At 39.6% G+C, this 27864-nt stretch overlaps 1 protein-coding gene across 1 annotated transcript in view; it reads right to left on the bottom strand.

Moving 5' to 3' along the window:
- Positions 1–22817, bottom strand: part of CLCN5 (chloride voltage-gated channel 5) — a gene marked incomplete at both ends in the record, with an annotated part of 58755 nt that extends 35938 nt beyond the window's left edge. The window contains 2 exons of the mRNA XM_080718295.1: positions 607–758; positions 22676–22817. Of these exons, the coding sequence (XP_080574421.1) occupies positions 607–758; positions 22676–22817 (294 nt within the window). The remainder of the gene's footprint in view (positions 1–606; positions 759–22675) is intronic.
- Positions 22818–27864: the final 5047 nt, after the last annotated feature.

The following is a 27864-nucleotide window of genomic DNA, read 5'->3' as shown; positions in this document are numbered from 1 at the left end:
AAAGAGCTGGGTATGGTGGTGCAGGCTTGTAATCTTAATACTTGGGAGGCTGAAACAGGAGGATTGCAGGTTCATGGCCAGCCTCAGCTACTTAGTGAGGACCTCTGCAACTTAGTGAGATCCTATTTCAAAATAAAAAATAAAGCCGGGCATAGTGGTGCATGCTTATAATCCCCGCGCTTGGGAGGCGGAGACAGTAGAATCCCACAGGTTCGAAGCCAGCCGTGCTGGCTTAAAAGACCCTGTTTCCAAATAAAAAATACAAAATAGGTCTGGGAGTATAGCTCAGAAGTAGAAGGGTTTCCAGGAACCCCAGTACCACCAAAAATAAATAAATAAAAAATAATTTAAAAATAGGGCTAGGGATGTAACTCAGAGGTAAATGTCCCTGGGCTCAGTCTCCAGTAAATAAATAAATAAATAAATAAATAAATAAATAAATAAATAAATAAATTTAAAATAAAAAATTTGTTAACAACAAAACCCTATATTGACAATAGAAACCAGATTTAGTCACACCCAGAGATGAATAAAGTAAATAATAGAAAAATATGTTAACTTCTTCCCCTGGTGTTTCCTAACACTCATGGACCATCTTTGTCTTACCTCTCGGTGCCTATCTCGGTCTCGAGACTTCTCTCTCACCCAGTCGATTGTATTGAAATCATCATAGGTTCCTACGCCAGGAATCGGCTCCTCCAAGAAGTCCATGACCCTGTTTGAAGAGGCTATTCCTCCACCATTGTATGACTTGTCCCCTGCATTGAACAGGAAAATAGACATATTAGTTCTTCAGGCATTTTTAACAATTTTACCTTCATTCTGACCTCCAAAAAGTGAGTCTTTATCAATGACTAGACAGGATGTGCTGATAAAGCAATATGATCACCTGGCGGGCCTTCCATCACACAAGTGTTTGTTGTCTGGGCTCAAAGGCAGTGTGAATGGAAAGGGACGGATGAGAGTGACAGTATAAATGTGAAATGACAAGAGTTGATGTGCAATGTGAAAGGATTTGTGGAAAAATAACAGGAAGGAGTTGGAGCACCTTAGGTATTTCAGTTCGTGAAAGAGAGGCAAAAGGTCCAAAGGGTGCCAGGCGTGGTGGCGCACACTTGTAATCCCCGCGCTTGGGAGGCTGAGACAGGAGGATCGCACGGGTTCCAAGCCAGCCTCAGCTACTTAGTGAGGCTCTCAGCAACTTAGTGAGACCCTGTGTCCAAATAAAATAGTAAATAGGTCTGGGAATATAGACCGGAGGTAGAAAGTCTCTGGGTTCCACTCCCAGTACCACAAAAAAAGGGGGGGCAAAGGTCTCTGCAGACATATCACATCAAGAATCACTTTGCATTTATAGAGCAATAATTCATGCCTATCAGGTGGCTATTGCCTGACTGAGGACTCCAAAGGAAGAAAGTCAGCCTTCTCAAGAGTTAAGCCAGCTGGAATGTACAAATTTCCCTTTTGGTGGAAGACTTTGATCCCTGATATAATGGGCTTGTATCAACTCTAAGTATGCCAGAAAATCTAAGATTTACAAGTTGAGATTAGAGAATTGTGCATGGCTCAGTGTTAAAATGACAGGAAAAAAAAAACACGTTCATCTGCCCACCTGCCATTATAATTACTTATGTGGATGTGTATCTTCTTTTCTAGATTAAAGTTCTTTTTATTGTTAACTCTATATATGATTCACCATTGCCTTCTCCACAGTGTCTGGCACATACCTGATACTTGATAAATTATCAGCCAAAACCAAAATGCATTTGATGAATGAGGGAGAAGGATTTAAATTAAGTAGTTGTGCCCACACATGGTTAGTAATGCTTAACATACATGTTCAAAATATTCTGGCAGTATCACCTGATGAAACAGTATTTTGCTATTAGACAAAAATTTAAAACAGTATTGAGGAATTTATGCAGATGCACACAGGGAAAAATTGCAAAGTAATACCATCATCTAATTCATTCAGCCAAAGCTGATATTTGCAGCACCCACCTTGGCAGTGACAAGGCTCCCTCCAGACTGTTTGGTAATGAACTCCTCTGCACAGAAGGCCTGAGCTGACCCCCTGTCCCCTTCTACATGCCCACCTTTTCTAGAAACTCCTTCCAGACAGCCTCACCACCACCATGGGACAAGTTTAAATACACACACCAAGCTGTCTGGGTTTTACCAATTGGAAGTCTTTAGAAGTGTACTAATTCAGCATACTTTAGCAAATGTACACATTTGAAAGGAAAAGCTCAGCTGAGTCCAAAGGATCTGGAGGGTGGGGGTGGGACAGGGAAGTGGCATGGAGGTAGTGAACAAGTTAATCTTAAAACCCCAAACCAAAGTCCTTTCCATATCTTCACTCCTACCTGGCTGTGCAATGGATGGCTGTTGAATCACCCGTCCAGCGTTTCCTATCATGTCAGTGTCAGGCTGATAAAGATGAAAGCTGGTATGTTGTTTGAGAGTTTGGAAGGGGGAAAGCCAGCTAGGAAATCAGGGCAGACAGAGAATGAAGTGCATGTGGGGGAGAGGAGAGGCCAAGCTATTTCCATTCTCAAGTCAAATGCTGACATGAACACAATCAGAAATTGACTTTTTAAGGCAGGTTAATGTTGCATTGCGTTTGCTCTGGTTTAAGAGTTCCTTTAGGAAGAAGAATAAAAAGAAACAGAAAGGATTTTGTGAAACTGATTTTCAAAAGCATCCGGAGCTATCAAATGTTATGCTATATATCAAATGAGGCCCCCGGCTTTAAAGATCTTAAGGCAAAATGAGGATCTGCAACAGCGTCCTGGCAGGAAAGAAAGAATCCTATTACATCACTAGGTAACATGAGCACCACCGCATCATCCTTCTTTGTCGTTGCTCGCTCTCCTGTTAGAGACGCAATTGCCAGGCCCCTCGCAAAGGGCAGGCACTGATTATAATTCTACTACACACTGCTTGGATTCTCCAGATCCCCTGCTCCCGGGGGCACGCGTTGGTCCTGGGTTGGGCTCAAGTCTGCTTACCTTCAATCACAGTTTTCTGTTTCTCTGCCTCAAGGAAGAAATAACCTTGGCAGCCCGCATTTAGTCATTTAGGTTGAGGCGCTTTTAGAGAAGGCGCCCTCTCTGTGCTCGCTCACTGCCTTTCACAGCAACAAACGCCACCTAAAGAGCCACCAGTGCTCCCCCGGCGGTCAGAGTGTGATGTCACTGTTGGAATCACGTGACCAGACCCTTGGACCAGCCTTGGAGAAAGGACGATTTTTAACCGAGCACCAAAGCCTTAAAGATGTAGTCTCATCTAAACACATGCCACCAAACGGGGGTCAGGCAGGTCAGTTAAAAAAAGGGGGGGGGCCAGTATCAGTTCTCAGACTTCACTTAGCAGAAAGTCCCAGAAGGAAAAAGTAGACATGTTCAAAAGCATTTAGAGTTAGAAGGGCCTCAAGTTAAAAAAAAAAAGGAGAAGTAAATATGGAAAAGACACTTTCACACTAATCTTTTAGTGGTGCATTGTGTACCACTTTATCACCTTATTTGGTCTGTTTTCTTTTCCCTACTTTCCCTTTCCCTCCCTTTTTCTCTCCCCCAATCCCATTTCTCTATCCTCTGGTCTCTTAATTTTCACGAGGTCTCTAAAAAAGACCTTTTTTTGGTTATTGTTATTCAATATGTGATTTCACTTAACTTTTTATTTCAGAAGAGTTTTCTTAAATTATACTTTTTAAATTCTGATCTGGTCATTTATTTTGGTCTCCAGGGTCACATAATATATTTATATTGAATCTTCTTTGTCTTTGTTCAATATTTATAAATTCATCTTAAATCCCATTCCCCCTTTTTGTGCTTTTAGGATTGAGGAAGGAACAGTTCAAATAATGTTATCCCCATATATGAAGGCATCACTATCCATCTCACCAACATGTATGGGGGAGGAGAAGGGGGACTGGGTGAGATGAAGAGGGAAATATACCAAGTGATGTGTGTATGGATGTTTGCATCACTTTGAGCCTCACTAGAAAAGGCTTTTTTAAAAAAAAAATTTCGCTGGAAGTTGGGTACAGTGGCACATGCTTGTAATCCTAGTACTTGGGGAGGCTGAGATGGGAGGCTTGAAGGTTTGAAGTCACTGCACATTAATTTAGTGAGACCCTATTTTAAAATAAAAGAATAAGGCTGGGGATTTAGCTCAGTGATAGAAAACAAAATGCACTGGATGCAGGTTCGTGGCCAGCCTCAGCTACTTCGTGAGGCCCTCTGCAACTCAGTGAGACCCTGTTTCCAAATTAAAAAATAAAATAGATCTGTGGGCATAGCTTGGAGGTAGGGTGCCCTTGAGTTCAATCCCTAGTACCCAAACATAATAAAACAAGAAAGAAAATGACAAGTAAGGAAGGGAGCAAAAGAGAAGGTCACATGAAGGGTGGGAAGCACATGGTGAGGGTATGGCTTTTGGAATGCTGGTCATTTTCCTTGAGCTGGGTGATGGTCACCTCAGCAATGACTTTATAATCATTTTAAAAGTGAATATGTAGCCTGGCGTGGTGGTACACACTTGTAATCCCAGCATTCGGGAGGCTGAGACAGAAGGATGGCAGTTCGTGGCCAGCTTCAGCTACAACTGAATAAGCACCCCCCCCCAACTCAGTGAGATTCTGTTTCAAAATAAAGGATTAAAAATATGGCTGGAAGCGTAGCTCGGAGGTAGCATGTCCCTGGGTTCCATTCCCAGCCACAAAAAGTGAACATATATGTTCTGTGTTTCATGTACCATGTACATATCATAATTGAAGAAAATGTGAAGCGGTGAGCAGTGCTATACACCTATAGTCCCAGCAACTGGAGAGGCCAGGCAGGAGGACTGCTTGAGCTCAGTAGTTGGAGGCCAGTGTGGGCAACAGAGAAAGACCCTATCTCAAGGGAAAAAAAAGGAATTTGAGTATTGAGGATATAGCTCTCAGTTTATTACAGCACGTGCTTAGTATGCATGAGGCCCTGGGCTCAATCCTTAGCGAAGGAAGGAAGGAAGGAAGGAATGAGGAAGGGAGGAAAGGAGGAGAAAATATGACAAATGGAACTGCACATGAATGTACCATATAAGATCCGTTCTTTAATAGTACCTAGACACTTTGAAACCTCAGAGTATAATCAAGAAAATGAGTTTCTTCTCAGTAGTAGCACTCTCCCCAGAAGGCACATTTGTTAATCCCACCTGCATGAACGCAGCCGCTGCAGCTCTGCCAATAAATTCAAACAAAGCTGTGCTTCCATTGTTTTCGAGGCTTTTGCCTCCCTGGCCCTACTCTGAAAGCTAATTTAAAGCAGGCCTTAATTAATTGTTCAATAAGGCCAGTCCAGTAAAGAAGAATAAAATTGCCATCTACCAGCTCTCTAAGTGAATCAGGAGAACAAAACCATGTTAAACATTAATCTGGTCACAGTGTGCTCCTGGCCACAGCCCTCTGCATAGGGCTCTGAAATGTTATTGTTTTCATGGGATCTTAAAGCCCTATACATCCTGAGATGTTAATACAACAAAATCTTATGAAATGTGAAGCGTGTGAAATCTGTATGCTTTCAGGCCATTGTAGTTATAATATCTCACTCTCTCGGTGAACTAATATAGCATTCATATGGAGAATTTAAATGATTTGGTAACTGATATTAAATGGCAAAGAGTTATGAAACTGTAACAAAGCAAGAATCATTTATGGTCCAACTGTGACTGTCTCATACAATTAAACTTTTAGAAAACTACAAATATCTTGTTCAAAAAGGATTACAGGCCCAACCTCATAGCTTCCTTCAAAGTCACTTATTAAATAGTGTTTTACCTGTAGTGTCTGAAGACCCAAACAGGTTTTGCTTACATTATCTATTAAGACTAATCTTATTGGATTATTTCACACTTCATCAAATATAGCTAGGAGCATGTTAATAACTTTTTTGTTTGTACTGGGAATTAAACCCAGGGGCATTCCATCTCTGAGCTATACCTGTAGCCCCTATTTTATTTTTTAGTTTGAAATAGGGTCTTACTAAGATAGGAAAGGACTTGCCAAATTGCTGAGGCTGGCCTTGAACCTGGGATCTTCCTGTCTTATTCTCCCAAGTACTGGGATTACAGGCATGTGCTACCTACCCGGTCATGTTAATAACTTAATGAAAATTCAGGTGCATTTAAAATGTATTTTCAGTGCTTCTAGGGGAATGCCTTTATTTCATATAAGTTTGCTTCCTTTGAGTATTACAGAGCTTGTGGTTTTCATACTAAAGCAAGATTTAATTACAATTTAGATTAATAAATGAAGCACTAGTATTCAGAGTTTGACATGCTATATTTCTCTTTTTTTCTTTTTTACCTTCCATTCCTTTTTTTGACAAATTTGTATTTTCTAACATATTGTCATTAAGCAGACTACTCAGTGTAGGACAACTGATCTTTTTATGAAATTAAGACAAAATGTTTGTTAACTTTTAATGTATTTTATGAGAAATATACTGTTAATATTTTAAAGCAAGCAGAGTTATCTTCCTGAAATACAGATCTGAGCAGATCATTTCTCAGATTCTAAGTTATCTGTAGCACCTACAGTAATGGTTCTAATACTTTCAGCACATACAGAGTCTTTTTGTTTTGCTTTGGTACTAGGGATAGAACCTGGTACATTCTACCTCTGAGTTATACCTCTAGCCCTATTTTTCATTTTTTAATTTTGAAATAAGATTATGCTAAATTGCTAAGGGCCTTACTAGTTTACTGAGGCTGGCCTTGAATCTGTGATTCAACTGTCTCAGAGTACTGGGATTATAGGCATATACTACCACAACCAGTTAAAAAAAAAACCCTCTAATGGGTACTTGCACAAGGATGGCCCAAGAATTTTAAAATACTCATCACAATTTTTATAACAGAAAAAATTAAAGTATCTCAAATATGTCGAGCTGGGCATGGTGGTACAAGCCTGTAATCCCAGTTCTTAGAGGTTGAGACAGGAAGATCATTGATTCAAAGCCAGCCTCAGCAACTTAGCAGGACCCTCTGCAACTTAGGAAGACCCTATTTCAAAATAAACTAGCACTGCGATAATTCAGAGGTAGAATGCTTCTGGCTTCAATCCCAGTACCACAAAAAATAAATGAATAAAATAAATCATAATGATGATAGTGACACCTACTCTTTTAGGTTTCATCAATTGGAAAGACTAAATGGTTTGTGCTCTTTCACCAAGTTGTCTGTATTGGACTCAAGGACAAAGAGCATAAGCTGTTGGTCATATTTGACCGGTAATTTCATAAAACTTAGTGGTTAAAAATGGCAGCAGGAAGCTGGGCATAGTGATGCACTCTTGTAATCGGGAGGCTGAGACAGGAGGATGGCGGTTTGTGACCAGCCTCAGCTACTTAGTAAGGACCTCTGCAACTCAGTGAGACCTTGTTTCAAAAATAATTAGAATAAAAAGCAATAGGGCCGGAGGTGTAGCTCAGAGGTAGAATGCCCCTGGGTTCCATCTCCATTATCAGAAAAAAAAATGGCAGCAAGACCAGCCAGTCAAAATGCAAAAAAGATTTTCAAAAAAACAGTGCATGTTGGGCGTGGTGGCTCACACTTGTAATTCCAGTACTTGGGAGGACAGGTTGGTTGCAGATTTGCATACAGGCTCAGCTACTTAGTAAGGCCTTCTGATACTTAGTGAAAACCTTTTTCAAAATATAGACTAAGCGCCGGGTGTGGTGGCGCATGCTTGTAATTCCCTGCACTTGGGAGGCGGAGACAGGAGGACAGGAGGACCGCGCTGGTTCAGAGCCAGCCTCGCTGGCTTAAGAGACCCTGTTTCCAAATAAAAAAAAATAAAATAGGTCTGGGAGTGTAGCCCGGAGGTAGAAGGGCTTCCAGGAACCCCAGTACCACCAATAAAATAAAATAAAATAAAATAAAGAATAAAAAGCTGGGCATAGTGGTGCACACTTGTAATCCCATCACTTGAGAGGCTGAGGCAGGAGAATCAAAAAAGTTCAAAGTCAGCCTCAGCTACTTAGTGAGGTTCTCAGCAACTTATTGAGACCCTGTTTTCAAATATAAAATAGGTCTGGGAATGTAGCCCAGAGGTAGAGGGCCCCTGGGTTCCACCCCCAATACCAGAAAGAAAGAAAGAAAGAAAGAAAGAAAGAAAGAAAGAAAGAAAGAATAAAAAAGGGCTGGAGGTATAGCTTAGAGGTAGAATGTCCCTTGGTTCAATGCCCAATGTTGCAACAAAATAAACAACAACAAAAAAAATCAGTGCACTGAGTTAAGCTTCAGCTGTGTATGGTGGCACACACCTGTAATCTCGCTACTTGGGAGGCTGAGACACGAGGATCGAGGCCAGCCTCAGGAATGTAGCAAGAGCCTGTTTCAAAACTAAAATAAATTTAAAAAGAGCTGGGGGTGTAGCTTAGAGGTAGAATGCCCCTTGATTGAATCTCCTGTATGGAAGGAAAGAAGGAAGGAATAAAAAGGGAAGGAAAGAAGGAATTTAAACTTTAAACCAAGCAGCTGACACACACCTGTAATCCCAGTACTTGGGAGGCTGAGACAAGAGGATTGCAGGTTCAAGGTCAGCCTCAACGACTGACTTGGAGGGAATTTGTTTAAAATAAAATAAAATAGGGCTGGGGATGTCGCTTAGAGGTCTAATGACCTTGGGTTCAATCCCCAGTACACCTCCCCACACACACAGTTAAGTTTTAGTCGGGTGTGGTGGTACACACCTGTAATCCAAGTATTTGGGAGGCTGAGACAGGAGGATAACAGGTTAGAGGCAAGCTTCATCAACATAGCAAGGCTCTTGGCAACATAGCAAGACCCTGTTTCAAAAGAGAAGGGGAAGGAGGGAGGGAGAGAGAGAGATTGAGAGAGAGAGAGAGAGAGAGAGAGAGAGAGAGAGAGAGAGAACAAATGCCTCTAAGGAAAACAAAGCAAAATTAAACAGTGAGCCTAAATGTCAGCTCAGGCTACTAAGGTGAGTCTAGATTTTTGCCACCAATAGGAAAAAAAGTAAAAACTTATTTGAAAGTACAATGGATGTTATATATAAAATAATTTAAGGCTCAATTCGATTTTATTTAAGGCTCAATTCGATTTTAACTTGAATAACAGAAAAAAATGTCCAAAAAGGGATAATTTGCCTTGCCTGAGTCTAGGAAAAAAATACAGTAAACTAGTCAGAAATTAGAGTCAATATTGAAACAGCCTTTCCTGTAGGTTACACTTAGGTCTAAAGACTTAACAGTGGTTCTTTAGAAACATACTGTTTGAATGAGCAGGCATGTCAATGAATACATTTAACCTATTCCTCGTGATGGAAACAACTTTCTATTTTTTTTTCTAAAAATCACCTGATGCTTAGAGCTCAAAACCCCCTGAAAACACAAGAAAACAAATTTTGTTCTGAGATTGATGTTTATTTCAATCCCTAACCAACAATCCATTAGAAATACACCTAGGGGGTGAATAGTAACTGATTAAGTGAACTGGTTAAACACTAACAAAATACAAGGAGAAAATGGAGAGACAGTAACCGCGTGCATGGACCTTGAAGTCCTGCTTTAGCAATATCACAATGGCCAGAGGATTCACTGTTTTCCGACAGCTGAAAGAAATAAATGGGCACCCATAGAAATGGGGCCAGGCTATTGCCGTGTATCACAGGACCTTTAATCAGCCCTTTGAATGTTTTCTCTCGTATGTGGAAGCTAGAACAAAAACAGGAAACAAAAGGGACCTTAAATAATTGAGGAGAGTGACCAACAGAATAGTGGAAGGGGATGGGGGAGGGCGATGGGGAGAAGAAAAGAAAGAACTGCTGAAAGAAATAGTTCAAATTATGCTGTGCCCGCATATGAAGGTATCATTACCAATCTCACTATTATGTATGGGGAGAGGTGGGTAGTGGGGTGGGACCTGAAGGAAAACACATCAAGACTTGTGTGCATGATTGTTTGTACAATTTGGAGCCTCACTATGATGTATAATTACAATGCAGCAATAAAAGTATAAGAAGCGTATTTCGGTTTTAAAGGGATATATTGGATTTTTGCAATGCCGGAACCGCATCTCCAAAAAATTCAGCACAATAACTAGCATATATCAGTAGGTATTCATCCTGTGGCCATTTATATTTTACCTCCATCCAACAGAAAATACTAAGAGCCTATTATGTACCACTTCTAACTTCCACACCTGCCCCCCCTCCACTCTCCATTCTTGTACTGGTTCATCTGTTCTATATCTCATAAACTCTTTGCATGTTCCACTGCACCTATGTGTTTGAGAATACATTACAACCGAGGCACTAAAATTCATCAATATTTTTGGGAACCTTCTATCTAGCAACTTGTACCTTCAATTTTTTAAATTTACTTCTCTTTCCCACTTAGACACATCCAATGACAAAAAGCAAATGTTGGGGCCAGGCACATGCATGTAATCCCTGGTAGGCTGAGACAGGAGAATCACAGGTTCGAGGACAGCCTCAGCAGCCTGTGGAGATTCATAGCAACCTAGTGAGACTGTGTTTCAAAACAAGATAAAAAGGGCTTCGGTTATATCTTGGAAGTCGAATATATCTGAGTTCAATCCCTGGTATCACAGAAAAGGAAGAAAAGGAAGGAAAAGAGGGAGGGAGGGAGGGAGGAAGAAGGAGAAGAAGAAGGAAAGCAAGGAAGGAGGGAAAAATCTATAAAAGCATATGTAGGTAGAGTAGCCCTCCCATCTAAACTGTGGGTAATACTGCTGGACCACATTATGTTTTAATATACAAACTATCTTAGTTTGACTCTGGAACACTTGCTCAGGGAGACTATTCTGTTGGCATGCATCCATATGCCATACTGGTTCTTACATACTAATACTAAAATAACTCTGTAGTTGTAGATAAATATCTTTCCTGATAACTCCCCTTCACCACCCCTCAGAAACTCCCAAACTTTTCCTCCATCCAGCAGCTGGAACCCCAAGAAGCCCTTGCTCTATCTGACATCCAATCTGATTGGCCAGAGCCCGGTATTGATCTGCATATCCCCCCTGCACTCATGTAGGGATACACTGCTTTGGTTCCTGATCACAGGAGGTCAAAACCTGTAGGTATTTGAGACACAGGAAGTACAAGGAAGAAAAAAGTCTCTATCCTAACTCTACTGAGAGCTAGACAACAAAACTAGTGCTAAGGGATATGGGTAATGAAACTGCAAACACTACAACTAGCAGAGTGCCGTGGCAAATACCTATAATCCCAGTACTTAGAAGGCTGAGACAAGAGGATTGTAGGCTCAAAGCCAGCCTCAGCCATTTAGTGAGAACCTCAGCAACATAGTAAGACCATGTTTAAAAATAAAAAAAAAAACATAACAACAACTGGGGGTGTAGCTTGGAGGTAGAATACACCTGGGCTCAATCCCCAGTTCCTCAAAAAAAAAACCCCTACAAATAAAACTATGATATATACTACTGAAATGATTTCTGAGAATTATGGAAAGGTAAGGCATGGTAGACAGGGATAGGGAAAACTACATATAAGCATGAATCTAGATTCGAATACTGCCCTCTGACTTCTTTTTGCCCACTGGATACAACCCCACACACCCACATAACCGTAATTGTAAACATTTTCTTGGGTGTGTGTGTGTGTGACTGGAAATTGAACCCAGGGGCATTCTACCTTCAAGCTACACCCCCAGCCCTATTTTCTTTTTTATTTTGAAACAAGTTCTTGCTAGGTTAATGAAAATCTCATTATTTGCTGAGGCTGTCCTTGAACTGCAATCCCCTTGTCTAGGCCTTCCAAGTACTGGGATAAGAAGCATGTGTTCCAATGCCCAGCTGGAGTGTATGTTTTTTATGCCTCCTACTCCTAGCCTCTGCTCTAATCTCAAAGCTCCCAGCCTACTTCTACCCACCAGTAGAGCCGGGGTACTAATTACAAGAGTTAGGATCAACAGCAGGAGGATTCTAACAGGGTCCCACCAACACTGAATGTCACAGAAACCAATGTAGAACCTGGAGAAGAGGGGCTAGGGTTGTCATAACTGCTGAGAGGGCTACCATATAAAGAAAAGAGCCCCATGCTCCAGTATTTGCTCTTCTTCCTAATAATTTTTTTCCTAATAATGCATAATTCTTGTTTTATAGGCAGCAATTCTCCAGTTTTTCTACATTAAGTTCACATCGGTTTCTCTCTATTAAGCTCTGAAAAGTTGGGGACAAGAGATTAACAATTAGTATCAGATGGGAAGAAAAACTTCAAAAGAGGGCATACAAATCAATAGACTCTTCTTGGATCCACTGGAAAATAGTGATTTCATCGACAGAAAAATGAGTGTTTTAAAAGGCATATATAAGCCAGGTGTGGTGACACATGATTTTAATCCCAGTACTTGGGAGGCTGAGGTAGAAGTATCACGGGTTCAAGAACAGCCTCAACAAACTTAGCGAGTCCCTATTTCAAAATGGAAATAGGGCTGGGGGTGTAGCACAGAGGTAGACTGCCTCTGGGTTCAATCCCCAGTACTGCAATAAATAAATAAACAGGGTGGGGATGTGGCTCAGAGATAGAATGCCCTTGGGTTTAATCTCTAGTAACACACACACACACACACACACACACACACACACACACACACACACACACCATATATATCGCATTTGGAAATTACCTTTAAAATATTTATGTTTATGCACACAAATATACATATGTTATTCAATGCAGTGCTATTTGTAGTAGTAGTAAAAAAAAAAAAAGTGGAAACAAAGTGTCCAGTAATAGGGGAATGCTTCAAGAAGAGAAGCAGACTGATATTTACTGAAATAGAAAAACCTTTTAGATATATCAAATGTGAATAAAGCAAGTCACAGAATCATAAATAGAATATGCTCTTGTTTTGGGTACTACAGATTGAACTCATAGGCATTCTACCTCCGAGCTACACCCCTAGCCCTTTTAATTTTTTTTATTTGAAACAAGGTCTCACTAAATTGCTGAGGTTGGCCTTGAACCTACAATCCTCTGTTTCAGTCTGCTAAGAACTGGGATTACAGGCACGTGCCTCTACACCCAGTTTAGAATATGTAGCGCACACAATTGCCTTAATCTTAATGGGTTTATAGGTCTGCCATCAGTAAAATGAGGGTATATGAGCAGGTATGGTTTTTAAGGTTCCTTCTAACTTAATTCTCTATTATACTAGCACTGATTTTTTTTATTGGGTCACTCATATATGATAACAGAATGACTCCTGACAAGACCTTATCTTTGAGGAATTCCAAATGGCATTTTGATTGTACAGTTATCTGAGATAATTCTTCTGGCAGGATCATAAAATGATGCTAACAATCCTCAGAAAAGAGAGGGAAGACCCAGTTCATTAGTGAATTATTGGGAAACCTAGTAGCTCCCCTAATGTATTTCTGACATATAGATAAATTAACTTGATCTATGCCATTATGACTACAGTATCTCTTATAACTGCAGACCCCAGAAACAGGCAACCTCTGGAGTTCATTTTGGCAACATTGTTTTGGTACTAAGGATTGAACCCAGGGGCTTTTCTACATCCAAGCTACACTCCAGCCCTTTTTATTTTGAAATAGAGTCTCACTGAGTTGCTGAAGGTCTCAAATCTGTTTTCCTCCTGTCTTAGCCTTCCAAGTACTGGAATTACATGCCTGGCTTACAGCAACTCTTTTTCTCTACCACGTGTCATAAAACAAAACATGGTGGAGTGAAACCTTATCCACTCAGGAATTAAAGTACTAACAAGGACCTCTAAAATATTTTATTTCCTTCAAGAGGGGGCTAAAATATTTCAATGATTAAAAAATAAATGAAGAGTTTCCTAATCAACTCCTCTAAGCTTAAATGTTATCATTCTTACCTTTACAACAAGAAAAAGTGAGACAAACTGAAAAATCAATGTTCTTTCTAGGATCCACAAGAAAAAAGAGGTTGCAAAGGAAACCGCCACCCCAGATATAAAGAGATAAGCTTGTCCAAAGAGACATGGCTGAGATCTGCTTACCTCGGGTACAAAAGGTTGCAGTCATGACTGGGAGAAAGGCTTAAATGTCAACTTAGATGAATTGTTGAAGGCCACATGTGGACTAGTGTGAGGCTGAGAAAATCCTGGAGGTCAAGGGGAGTCCCAGGCCCAAGCTTAACTTCTGGGAACCTCACCAAGTTCTCACAGTCAAGATCCAAGAAAGATCCCTTCCTGGCTCAGAGAAGGGAAGGAAGAGTAATCATTGTGAAATAGGCCTAGAGATTTCTTCATGATAGAGCTTTATGCTCCAGGGGAAAGTACTTTGAGCCTCCAACCAGCTGGGGGAAGGGCATTCCTCCTACACCAGCTCCTTCTGGCTTTCCCTTCTCACCTAAGAGAAAAATGTACTCCAAAGGGCCCAGGATTTCTAGGAAGTAGACTGTGAATGTGGAAGTCAAGGAAGGGAGTAGAAGGCAGAGAGAATTAAAAGCTATATACCACAATTCCCTAAGGCTGGCTGCAAACCTGTGATCCTCCTGTCTCAGCCTCCCAAATGCTGGGATAACAAACATGCACCACCATGCCCGGCAACCACAGAGCTTTTGATACAGGCCACTTTTTTCTCAAGCTCAAACAGCAGTAGTTGCCAGGCATGGTGGTGCATGCCTGTAATCTCAGTGCTTGAGATGCTGAGAGAGGAGGATCACAGGTTTGAGGCCAGCCTCAGAAATTTAGCAAGGCCCTCAGTAGTTTAGTGAGACCTGGATTTGAAATTATAATTAAAATAGGGCTGGGTGTGTCACTCAGAGGCAGAATGCCTCTAGTTCAGTCCCCAGTGCCACACACAAAAAAAGAGCAGTAGTTACTGACATTCTCCCAGGCTAAGTGTACTGGGAAGTTTCTGTATTACAGACAGGGTGATGAATTTCAAAGTACCTTTTCTTCTCCCTGCACACAGTACACACTGCGCAAAGAAAGGGCAGCTGGGGAAGCCTAACATAGGTTATGATGGCAGGTTTCTCCAAGAGCTGGAGCCTAAGGTGTTTTTCTTTGTTTTTACTTTCTCCCTGGAGGAAGACTGGCTTTTTATGGTACTGGAGATTGAACCAAAGAGGCATTTTATCACTGAGCTACAGCCCTAGCCCTTTTTATTTATTTATTTATTTTTGAAACAGGTTCTTTCTAAATTGCCTAAGGTCTCGAATCTTTGGTACTCTTTTTTCAACCTCCCAAGTACTGGAATTATAGGTGTACACCAGGGTGCCCAGCAGAGTGACTTTTTTTAGAGTGGCAGAACAAACTGAACTGTTTCACAAGTTGCTTTAGATTTCAAGTTCCCTCATGCTTCTCATTGACTGTTTATTTCATTTAACTATTATGACATTTTTGTGCTCTGGATGTTAGGATGTGGTTTGGTGGAACACACCCTACCCAATGCTATGCTTAGGCTTTGAACTCATCAGTGATTTTTTTTCTATCTGATTCCTCATTTCTTTTCTTTTTTTCCCTGTGGTACTGAGGTTCCTGGAAACCCTTCTACCTCTGGGCTACACTCCCAGACCTATTTTTATACTTTTTTTAAAATTTGGAAACAGGGTCTCTTAAGCCAGTGCGGCTGGCTTCGAACCCACGCCATCCTCCTGTCTCCGCCTCCCAAGCGAGGGGATTACAAGCATGTGCCACCACGCCTGGCATGATTTCCCATTTCTAATTGGTACCAATTTCATCTGTGAAATTTCTCCAGAACCTGTTATTCCTTCATATCCATTCCCATTGTCTTCATTCAAGCCTTTCAATATTTTGTCTAGATTTTTTGTATTGTGGATGGAACCCAAGGGTGTTCTACCTTCAAGCTACACCTTGAGTCCATTTTAATTTTTATTTTTAAACAGTGTCTTGCTAAGTTACCATGCACTACTAGCCTCATATCTGTGATCCTCCTCTCTCAGTCTCCCAAGTACTGGGGTTACAAGCATGTTCCATGACATCTGGCTAGATTTTTAAAAGAATAACATTTTTACTGATTTTCAAGTCTCCAACAAACATTTCCCCTCAATCTACCCTCCATGTTTCCAATTCTTAAGAACTCAAATCTGATCATATAATTCCTCTACTTTTAAATCATTCAATCGCACCTGGGTTACAAAACAGATCCCAAAGCAAACACTCTGATCCTGCCTGGATTTCTAGCTAGAAATCTCACCTATCCTTTGTTGTTCCCCATCTTCTCCAACTGCCACCACTCTCCTGACTCCAGGAGGCTTAGACTCCCAACAGGAAGAGTTTGTGTTTCTAGAACTCAAGAGGCACTCTCATGCTGCTGAGCCTGTACCTGTGAAGTTCCCTCTGCCAGGAATGTCTCTTCATTCAGTGGTGAAGGCACACTGTGTAGAAATAGAAGAAAGTGAGAGAAAAAAGGGAATCGAAGAGCATTACTAAAATAGGACAGTGCTGGGGTCCATATCTCGGTCCCTCATAAATATCCAATGAATTAACGAACGAATGAATGAAGTGTTGACAGTGAGATTGAGGCTGCAGTCAGACAAGTGAGAACAGCTGGACTAGGGGAAGGCCTCTGAATGTTTTCCTGTTACTCAAAACCTTTTTTTTTATTTCCCTCACCCTCCACTTCGTTTAGATCTGTGTTTATGTTCTTCTAATTTACAGACTCCTATAACACTACCTCAGATGCATTTAGCTGTGCCATGCATAATTTATTTATTCATTCCCCATAAATCAATTCCTCTAGCCATCTGGAAAACAAGAGCCACTTTTACTGCCTTTCAAGCTCCTTCTAGCTAATCTTTTTAGTACGTGCTATTGTGCCTGGTACAAAATGTTGTATTTTATGCAGTTTCACCAGCACATAGCAAGGACTTGGTGACCTTTTTTTTTCTGTTGGTAATATCTTCATTAGACAATCCTATTTGAAAACATTAAAAAATGTAAGAACAATTAGAAAGAAAAGCAACAAAACTGCACTGCTACTGAGTGTAGTAAGTGGACTGAATTTTGCGTGTAGCTCATGGAGAGCAGCCTTGTTATTTTATGGTGAGACCTTGTAAACCCCAAGCAGTAATTCCCCTGTAAAATCAAGTGAAAACTAGTCAGGCATGGCGGCTCCCACCTGTAATCCCTGTACTTGGGAGGCTGAGATAAGAGGATCTCAGGTTCAAGGATAGTCTTAGCAAGCTAACAAGACCCTGTTTCAAAACAAAGAAAAGAAAAGAAAAGGGTTGGAGGTATAGTTTGGAAGCAAAATGCCTCTGGCTTCAATCCCCAGTCTGTCTGTCTGTCTCTCTCTCTATTTTTCATACACACACACACACACACCACCACCACCACCACCACCCAAAAGCTAGATAAAAATGCTGAAGGACTGCTCAAGTAAAAACATATTTACAATCATAGGCAATGTCAAAAGTCTTATTCTGCCTCAGTTTTCTAGTCCATGAAACAGGATTCATCTACTGAGAACAATGCGAACGCACACAAATTACTTTGGTGATAGTGAGGCTAGATGAGACCATTTTCTACTAGAAGAGATAATGACAGCTAAACTAGGTCAGGCTGGTTTAGCCAGAGGCTTAAATAAAGGTAGCCAGTCTCAGTTTATGAACACTGACTACGAGAACCAGTGATTGTTTTATTTGACTCACCATGGACATAATAAATATGTGCAGGTGGAAGTGATATGAAAATACAGGTCCTTTTTGTAGAAGTAATCAAATATGAATAATTATTAAACACACACTCTGAGTACCTCTCTTTTATAAACTTAAAATCAGGGGCTATCTCCTTCACTCACTTTCCTGAGGTACCTATCCTAGGCAGATTTCTTGCCATCCTTTTTAACCTGTGGTTTTCATGTTCATGCCAATTTTGTCAACTCCTCAGAAAGGCCTTTCCTGACATTCCTAACTAAAGTGTTATTCCTCAGTAATCACATTTCAGTTTATTTCTGTCATATTACTTATCACAATGAGTAAATAACTATGAAATCCGTCTATAATTGGCCCTTTTTATCCATGGCTTCTGCATCAGTGGATTCAACCAGCTGCAGAGTGAAACACCCCCCCCCACACACACACTTTTAAACTGTATCTTAATTGGGCACAGTGGTACATGCTTGTGATACAAATACTTGGGAAGCTGTGACAGGGGGGGACTGAAGGTTCAAGGCCAGCCTCAGAAACTATGTGAGATTCTCAGCAACCTAGCAAAAATTTGTTTCCAAAAAACTGGGTTGGGGTGTGGCTCAGAAGTAGAATACCCCTGGGTTCAATCCTCAAAAACACACAGAGAGAGAGAGAGAGAGAGAGAGAGAGAGAGAGAGAGAGAAAGAGAAAAGGGACAGAAGCTATGTGTTACTTGGTGGTGATGTGGTGATACCTGCCTATAATCCCAGTACTTGGGAGGCTGACATAGGAGAAACACAGGTTTGAGGCCAGCCTTAGCAATTTAGTGATATTCTGTTTCAAAATAAAAAAATGAAAAGGGTTGGGGTATATCTCAGAAGGAGAGTAGTCATTGGTTTAGTCCCCAGTACTAAAAACAAAACAACAAAAACTACACCTTTATTGAATACATACAGAATTTTTCTTTGTCATTATTCTTGTAATGATATATTTTTTAAAATTAATGATACTGTGGGAGAGTGAGGGTGTTGAAAAGATCCAGTAGTAGTAGTAGCATTAGATACAATTGGAGGTCATTGGAAAAAATAACGTGATGGTAGAAGTGCACAAGAGAGGCGCTGAGTTGTTGTTTTTTTTTTTTTTTTTTCTGAAAAGGGGATGGTAAGCTCCTAGGTTTGGGAATCTATGCTCTAAATAATATAACAAATATTTATATAACATTTATTTTTCACCAAGTATTATAAGTACTTTAGAGATTATTTAAAGTACAAAGGAGGCTGTGTGTAGGTTCTATGCAAATATGATGCTATTTTATATAAGGGACGTGAGAATCTATACATTTCGGTATCCTAGGGGAAACTGGAACTAATCCCTATCAGATATCAAGAAACAACTCTAGTTACTATTTTCCCCCACTAGATCCAGCCTATTTTCAGGTCAGCATCTCTTAATCCCATCACTATGCCCAATTGGTGTCTATAAGAATGTCTTATTCATAGTAGGGATCCACAGAACTCTTTGTTGAATGCTGGATGATGATTTGCCCTCATAGTAACAATACAGTTAATTCAAAATTCTTAGCGTGACAATCAAGGTTACAACTTATTTGGGCTTAAATTATTTCTTTAATATCTCTGTGTATTATACCTGTTGTAAAAGCTTGCTTTCTGACTAGTACGTTCTTCCTACCAAATAATATTTCAAGGCTCTGCTCCAATACACATTTTCTGTGAATCTTCTCTGATTCTTCACAGATACAAACACATGAAATGATTTCTCTGCTGAGTTCCTATAATAGCTACAGTATTTATAGGATGATAATAATAATAATAATAATAATAATAATGTGCCTAAGTTTTTCTTAAACAGGGCTCTTGCTATATTGCCCAGATTGGCCTCAAATTCCTGGGCTCAAGTAATCATCCTAGTTCAGCCTTCCAAGTGCTAGAACAAGACATGTGCCACCATGCTTAGATGTACCTAACACTTCATTAAGCATTTAGGTCTATACAGATTACCACTATAAGCACTTTATGTGTATTATCTCACTTAATCCTGAAAACAACTCTTAGATGTAGGTACCTTCATAAGTATTTTGTGTGGCTGCTTAGCTAGATAGAATCAATTTCATGAAGGTAGGGACAATATCTTAAAGATTTACTAATTCCAAGAACCTAGCAGTGTCTAAAAGGTTGTATGTCTTTAGTATAAATGTGTTAAGTAATGAATTCTGACTTTAAGAATGGCGTGCCCACTCAAAGAATCAGATTCTAAGATATTATAAAAATTTTTATAGATTCTAATTATAAAATTTATTCTTAAAGCAATAGAATCCTTTCTAAGTACAATAGAAACTGAGAAGTTACCACAAAAAAGTGATATGCATTTTTAAATTTGAAAAATTACAGCCAAGCATGATGGCATATGCCTATAATCTCAGCTGCTCAGGAGGCTGAGGCAGGAGGATTACAAGTTTAGGGCAGCCCAGGCAACTCAATAAGACATTGCATTAAATTTTTTTAAAAATTAAAGAAAGCTGGGAATGTAGCTGAGTGGTAGACCACCAATGGGTTCAGTCCCCAGTCAGTCAGTCAGTCTGTCTGTCTCTGTCTTGTCTGTCTGTCTGTCTGTCTGTCTCTCTCTCTCCACACACACGCACATTATAAAAGACAAAACAAGCTGTGTGTGTGGTGACAGAAGCCTGTAATCTCAGTACTCAGGAAGCCAAGACAGGAAGATTGCAGGTTCAAGGTCAGCCTCAGCAACTTAATGAGACCCTGTTTTAAAATTTAAAAAGGCTAGGTGTATACCTGAGAAGTAGAATGCCACTAGGTTCAATCCCTAGTACACCCCCGAAAAGAAAGCCAAACCAAGCCAAGGCCAGCTTCATAAACTTAGCAAGACCCTCAGCAACTTTGAAAGACCCTATTTCAAAATAAAATAATATAGGTTTGAGGTGTAGCTTGGAAGTAGAATGCCTCTGGGATCAACCTCTAGTACCAACACAAAACAAAACAAACAGCCAGGGGTGGTAGCACACTCTTGTAATCCCAGTGCTTGGAAGGCTGAGACAGGAGGATCACACAGGTTCGAAGCCAGCCTCAGCTACTTAGGCTCTCAGCAACTTAGTGAGACCTTGTTTCCAAATAAAATATAAAATAGGTCTGGGAGTGTAGCCCGGAGGTAGAAAGTCCCTGGGTTCCACCCCCAGTACCATGAAAAACAAACAAACAACACAGAAAGAAAGGAAGAAAAAATGAGTAGAAATAGTAACAGTATATTCAATTAACATCCAAGTATTCATAATAATGTATAAAAGATTCCAATAAATAAAGAAGAAAAGATATTCAGTCCATTAGAAAAATAGGAAAATCATGTGAACAGAAAACTAACAAAAAGTTTAAATGTTTAGTAAACCTAATAGAACTATGTTCAACCTTATTAATACAAATTATTTTTAAATGAAAATTAAGATACAATAGAATTTAATTATTTATCCTATTATATTATAAAGGTTAAAATATAATATTCAGAATCAGACAGATTTGAGTGGATAGGCATTCTTTCTTATACACTCATGATATAAAAATGTTTTCATATGCTTTATATATCCATATGATATAATATATATACATACATACATACAGGGTTGATCACTGCAGCATTGGTTGTAATAGCAAAAGGTGGAAAAGAACTAAAATGTACTTCAATAGAAGTTAGTTAAATAACCTATGGTACCATGATATTGTACACAGTCATTAAAAAGAATGACATAACTAGATAATCAAATAACCAATAAAAAGAATATTCACTTTATGTACTCTAGTTAATAAAAAAAATCCAATTATAAGAGGGAAAATATCAACACATACTTCATCAAAGAGGCTATATGACTGTCAAATAAGCACATGTTATCATGTTCAATATCATTAGATATTAAGGAAATTAAATTAAAACTAGGATGAGATTATATTAAATAGTTATTAGGATAGCTAAAATAAAAATTATTGAATATACCAAGGATAGCCGGGCATGGGGGCACATGCTTATAATCCCAGTACTCGGGAGGTTGAGACAGGTTTGTGGGCAGCCTCAGCTATTTAGTGAGGTCCTCTGCAACTCATTGAGACTCTGATTCAAAATAAAGAATAGAAAACTGAGCTGGGCATAGAGGCGCATGCTTGTAATCCTAGCATCTGGGAGGCTGAGACAGGAGGATCGTGGTTTGATGATAGCCTCAGCTACTAGTTAATGAGGCCCTCTGCAACTCAGTGAGACCCCATTTCAAAATAAAGAATAAAAAAATAGGGCTGGGGTGTAGCTTAGAGGTAGAATGCCCCTATGTTCCATCCCCAGTACCACAAAAAAAGAATAAAAATTAGGGTTGGGGGTGTAGCTTGGAAGTAGAATGTCCCTGGGTTCAATCCCCAGTACCACAAAAGAAAAATAAAAAAGAAAATACCAAGTGTATCAAGGATATGGAGGAAGTGAAACTCTTACACATAGCTAATTTAGATGCAAAATGGTATAGATGCTCTGAGAATGGTATGGAAATTTATTATATACATAAATTTCCCATATGACCCAGGGATCCCATTCTGCCTATACTACTCATTAAGAAAAAGATAAAATCTGAGCATAGTGGTGCCTGCCTGTAGTCTCAGTACTTGGAAGGATAAGACAGGAGGATCTTAGGTTTGAGGCCAGCCTCAGCAACTTGATTCTCAGCTGAAAGCCTTGCTAAATTGCTCAGCAACTTGATTCTCAGCTGAAGACCTTGCTAAGTTGCTGAGGCTGGCTTCGAAACCTGCTATCCTCCTGTCTCAGTTTCCCATTATAAGAGTGTACAACCATGCCCAGTGCAAAATGGAATTCTTTATATAGTTGAATGATTCTGTATCCTGTCAGTCATGGTGGTTATAAGAATCTTGGAAGACGTGAAACCTCAGAGATTTGTGTGCCAAAAAATTAAATATACTATATATAAAATGAAAATAATTTTCAAAAAGGTATTGTCATAAGTGGTAATGATACCTTCTAGTTCTCGGTCTAATGGAGGAACATCATCTCTCAAGGAGAAATCCATAGCTGTCCCTGGTATGTCCATCAGGTCTTCATCACTGGAGCTGCTCTGGAAGCTACTGAAACTTCCTTGCTGAAAGCCTCTGTTATCCATGGCACCTGTGCAGAAAACACAAACAGCAATCTTACAGCAATGATCTCCAAGCCCCCAAAACTACAACTTATTTGTTTGAATTATAGTAAAAATACATATTTATTTATTTGTAAATATCTATCTATATATCTATATACCTTTCTTTCTTTATGGTAAAATAGACCATTTGAATAATTTTAAAGTATGCAACTCAATAGCATTGAGTACATTCACAATGATGTGTGACCATCACCATATCCATTTCCAGAACTTTTTCACCATGCCAAACAGAAACTCTACCTGGTAAATAGTAACTTCCCATCCTTCAGCCCTTGAGAGCCTCTGTTGTGCTTTGTCTCTAGATTTACAAACCCTGGATATTTTTAAAATGGAATCGTATAGTATATATGTATGTCTCTGCTTTCTTTTATTTAGCATGCATCAAAGTTCATCCATATTGCCGGGCGTGGTGGTGGATGCTTGTAAGCCCCGCGCTTGGGAGGTGGAGACAGGAGGATCACGCAGGTTCGAAGCCAGCCACTCTGGCTTAAGAGACCCTGTTTCCACATTTAAAAAAAAAAAATATATATATATATATATGTATGTATGTATGTATGTATTAATGTATGTCTGGGAATGTAGCCTGGAGGTAGAAGGGTTTCCAGGAACCACAGTACCACCAAAAAGAAAAAGAAAAAAAAATGTTTGTCCATATTATAGCCTAACAATGAAATATCAGTATTTCATTTTTTGTGTGTGCATGTGTGTATGTGTGTGTGTGTTACTGAGAATTGAACCCAGGGGTTCTCTGATGCTAGGCTATATCCCCAGCCTTATTTATTTATTTAATATTTTTATTTTTGAAGCAGGGTCTTGATAAGTATCCCAGGCTGGCCACAAACTTGTGATCCTCCTGCCTCAGCCTCCCAAATAGCTGAAACCATTAATTTTTATGGCTGAATAATATTTAATCATATGGATAGGTACACATTTTGTTTACCCGTTCATCAGCTGAAGGACATTTGAGTACTTTGCATCGTTGGGGGTTTCCTTTTATTCTTAGGTCTTTGTCCTGCTCTTTGACAATATAGACCTGAAAATATGTGAGATGTTCAGTTTTCCTCCAGATACAATGTACCTCTATTCTCTACCATGTACTTAATGGAGAAATTTTAAGAATCATTCAAATTAATGTAAAATGAGTGCTGGGTACAGTCATGCACAGCTATAATCCCAGTACTTGAGAGGCTGAGACAGGGGTATTGTAGGTTCAAAGTCAGCTTCAGCACTTAGTGAGACTCTTATAAACTTAGAATGATTCAAAATAAAAGATTTTTAAAAATTTTTATTGGTGCATTGTAGTCATACAACTTATTTTTTGGTGGTACTGGGGTTCCTGGAAACCCTTCTACCTCCGGGCTACACTCCCAGACCCATTTTATATTTTTTAAATTGGAAACAGGGTCTCTTAAGCCAGCAAGGCTGGCTTCGAACCAGCGTGATCCTCCTGTGTCTGCCTCCCAAGTGCAAGGATTACAAGCATGTGCCACAACGCCAGGCCCACACATCTTAATGGAGTACAAGATGGTGGAGGCATACATGCACACATCACTCATTTAGCTCCTCCCCAATTCCCACCCCATTATCTCCCCCTCCCTCCTTCTCATGTTTGGCTTAGTGATTGACTTTGATATGTTTGTTAATGTACATCATGACCATTAGAGAATTTCCCTTCCCCCCTCTCCCATCCCCTCAGGTTGCCTTATTTGCTCCTCTATAGAATTTCCTTCTTCATCTATAATTTCTCCTATGACCCATTTCTCCCTAGCGTTCACATATTAGGGAGAGCATCCGATTTCATATTTTTTGTGACTGACTAATCTCACTTAGCATAAAGGACTCTAGTTCCATCCATTTCCCTGTAAATTATGTAATTGTGTTTTTCTTTATGGCTGAGTAAAATTCCATTGTGTACATATCCCACAGTTTTGTAATCCATTCATCTGTTGATGGACATCTTGGCTGGTTCCATAGTTTGGCAAAAGCAAATTGTACAGCTATGAACATAGATATGCATGCATTAGTTTGGTAGTTTGGTTTTCTTTCTTTTTGGTAGATACCCACATGTGGTATTGCTGGATCATTTGGTAGGTTCATTCTCATTCTTCAGAGGATCCTCCATACTGTTTTCCAAAGTGGTTGCACTAATTTGCAATCCCACCAACAATATTTTAGAGTTCCCACTTCTCCACATCCTTGCCAGCATTTGTTGTTTGTGTTTTGAGTGATTGCCATTCTAGTTGGAGTTAGGTGAAATCTCAGGATAGTTTTGATTTGCATCTCTCTTATTGCTAATGATGTTCAGAATTTTTTCATGCATTTATTGGCCATTGGAATTTCTTCCTTTGTGAAGTGTCTATTTAATTCACGTACCCATTTTCTGATTGGATTATTTGTTTTCTTAGTGCTGAACCTCAACTGAGAACCAAGAGAATGGGAGAAGATTTTTGCCAACTATTCCTCCAATAGAGGACTAATATCTAGAATATACAGAGAACTCAAGAAACTCAGCACTAAGAAAACAAATAACCCAGTTAAAAGATTTTCTTAAAAGAGTTGTATCTCAGAGTTAGAATGCCCCTGGGTTCAATCCATGGTGCAAAAAGAAAAAAAAAGGAAAGGAAAACAAATGAGGGCTGTGTATGGGAGTTCACAAGTAAACAACTGAAATAAAAACTAGACATCAGTATTGGGAAATGTGTTGGCCATTTGGGGGATGGAAAAAATTAATTTGCACTTCTGATTCTCCCAGACTTCATAACACAATATAGATGCACAAAAATGCTAGAGGATTTGACACAGGGAAAAAAAGAGGCATACTATGCCATCCAATATTGTTGTCTGCTCAATAATTTAATGCTATATTAATGATAAAATATTTTACATCCCAAGTTTAAATTTTAAGATTATAAAGTTTACTCCAAAAAACTTGGTATACTTTTTTCTGGTACTAGTGAACCCAGTGATATTCTACTATTGAGCTACACATTCCCAATCTCTTCATATTTTTTCCTAGTACAGGGGCTGAGCCCAGGAGCACTCTACCACTGAGCCATATCCTCTGTTCTTTGTAATTTTTATTTGGAGACAGAGTCTCTTTAAGTTTCCCAGGCTATAATGGAACTTGTTATGCTCCTGCCTCAGCTTCCCTACCAGCTGGGATTATAGGTGTGTATCACCATGCTTGGCTGATCATGAAACCATTTCTTCAGCTACAAACCCCAACCTTGCTATGTGGGTCCTGGAATTCTAAGAATCCATGTTTTGCAATCTCAGTTGAGCTCCTTCCCTTCTCACTGATCCATCCTTGCTTGATTTCCCCCTTTTTCAATCCTGCTTCCTTCACTCTGCTTCTCCTGATGAGACCCCCTCAGTAATGCACTTACACAAAATTCTCTCACAATTTCTGCTCCTTGGGCATCAGAAGAAACTCAGAACTATTCATAATTTTTTCCCTAAATCAACATATTTTTTTTCTATTACAACACACAGAAAACTTTTACTCTGTCTTCATTCCTGGCATCCAGGAAGAAGTGTTTTTACTCTTTTATTATTGGTGCATTGTACTCATACATCTTAATGGGGTACAAAATGGTAGAGACATACATGGACATATCCCTCATTTAGCCCTTCCCCAATTCCTATCCCATTCTCTTGTCTTTATAAGAAAAAAGTCTTCCATTCTCTGTTGCAAATTGTCCCAAATGCACTGAAAAGCATCTTTACTTGAGGCTTTAGGGAACTTGTGTGCTTATTTCCTTTTTTTGGTACTAGGAATAGAACCCAGGGGCATTCTGCTTCCAAGCTATATCCCCAGCCCTTTTTATTTTTTGTTTTTGAAACAGGGTCTTGCTAAATTGTTGAGGCTGACTTCAAATCTACAGTCCTCCTTTCTCAGCCTCCCAAGTACTAGGATTGGAGGTATGCACCAGCCAGCACACTTGCTTTGCTTATTTCCTTTTTAAATGATGAGTTTTTTGTTCTGCTTTACAAATAACTCTACCCTATATTGAATATTGCCACACTCAAGGAGGAAAAGGCTAGCAAACATTTTTGGGTAGTATTCAATTAACATTTTGATCTGCTACTCAAGGTTACTAGCACTATATAGAACTGCTCATTTAAATACTTATTTTGCTTCCCAAATCTTATTTCTTGAAATATAACTCCTAGCTTTTGTGCAAAGTATACTATGCACATAAACTTATTATTTATTTTATTTGCAATAATGACTTACTGCTAGCAGCAGAGAGGGCCACAACCAAAAGTAATCACTCAAATCATAACATTTCCTCTTTTCGGTATAATGGGGATTGAACCAATGACACTCTATCACCGAGCTACATTCCCAGGGTAGCACTAAATTGGGTATCATTAAATACATACATACAGGGCATCACTAAATTGCTGAGGTTGGCCTTGAACTTTTAATCTTCCTGTCTCAGCTTCCCAAGTCTTAGGATTATGGGCATGTAAAACAGGCCTACCTATGACCGTCTTTCTGGAAATGTAGTCCTTAACCTTTGACTCTGTCAATGTTTTCTTTTTGAGTGTGTGTAGTACTAGGGATTGAACCCAGGGGTGTTCTACCTTTGAGCTAACTCCTCATCCCTGTTTTATTTTTATTTTTAAACAGGGTCTCAATAGGTTGCTGAGGCTGGTCATGAATCTGTGATCCTCCTGTCTCAGCCTCCCAAGTCCTGGGATTACAAACATGCGCCAAGATTTGGCCAGTATTTTCTTATTATTATCTTCTGCAGCACTGGTGATAAATCCAGGGCGTGATGCACGCTAAGCAAATGCTCTACCACTGAGTTAACAGCCCTAGCCCCTCTGTCCGTGTTGTCTACTCTTGTTTTGAACTTGACATCAGCAGATTCTTTCAAATCATCAACATTTTTATATTGATTGGGTTTTTTTTTTGTATTGATTGTTAATCCTCTCACATTTCCCTAGTTTCTCAACTGACCTTTAGGGGTATTCAAACTTGATAATAAGACAAACTTCT

This window comes from Muscardinus avellanarius (genome assembly GCF_963383645.1).
Source record: "Muscardinus avellanarius genome assembly, chromosome: X".
NCBI lineage: Eukaryota > Metazoa > Chordata > Mammalia > Rodentia > Gliridae > Muscardinus > Muscardinus avellanarius.
This window is presented reverse-complemented; position numbering and strand designations above follow the sequence as displayed.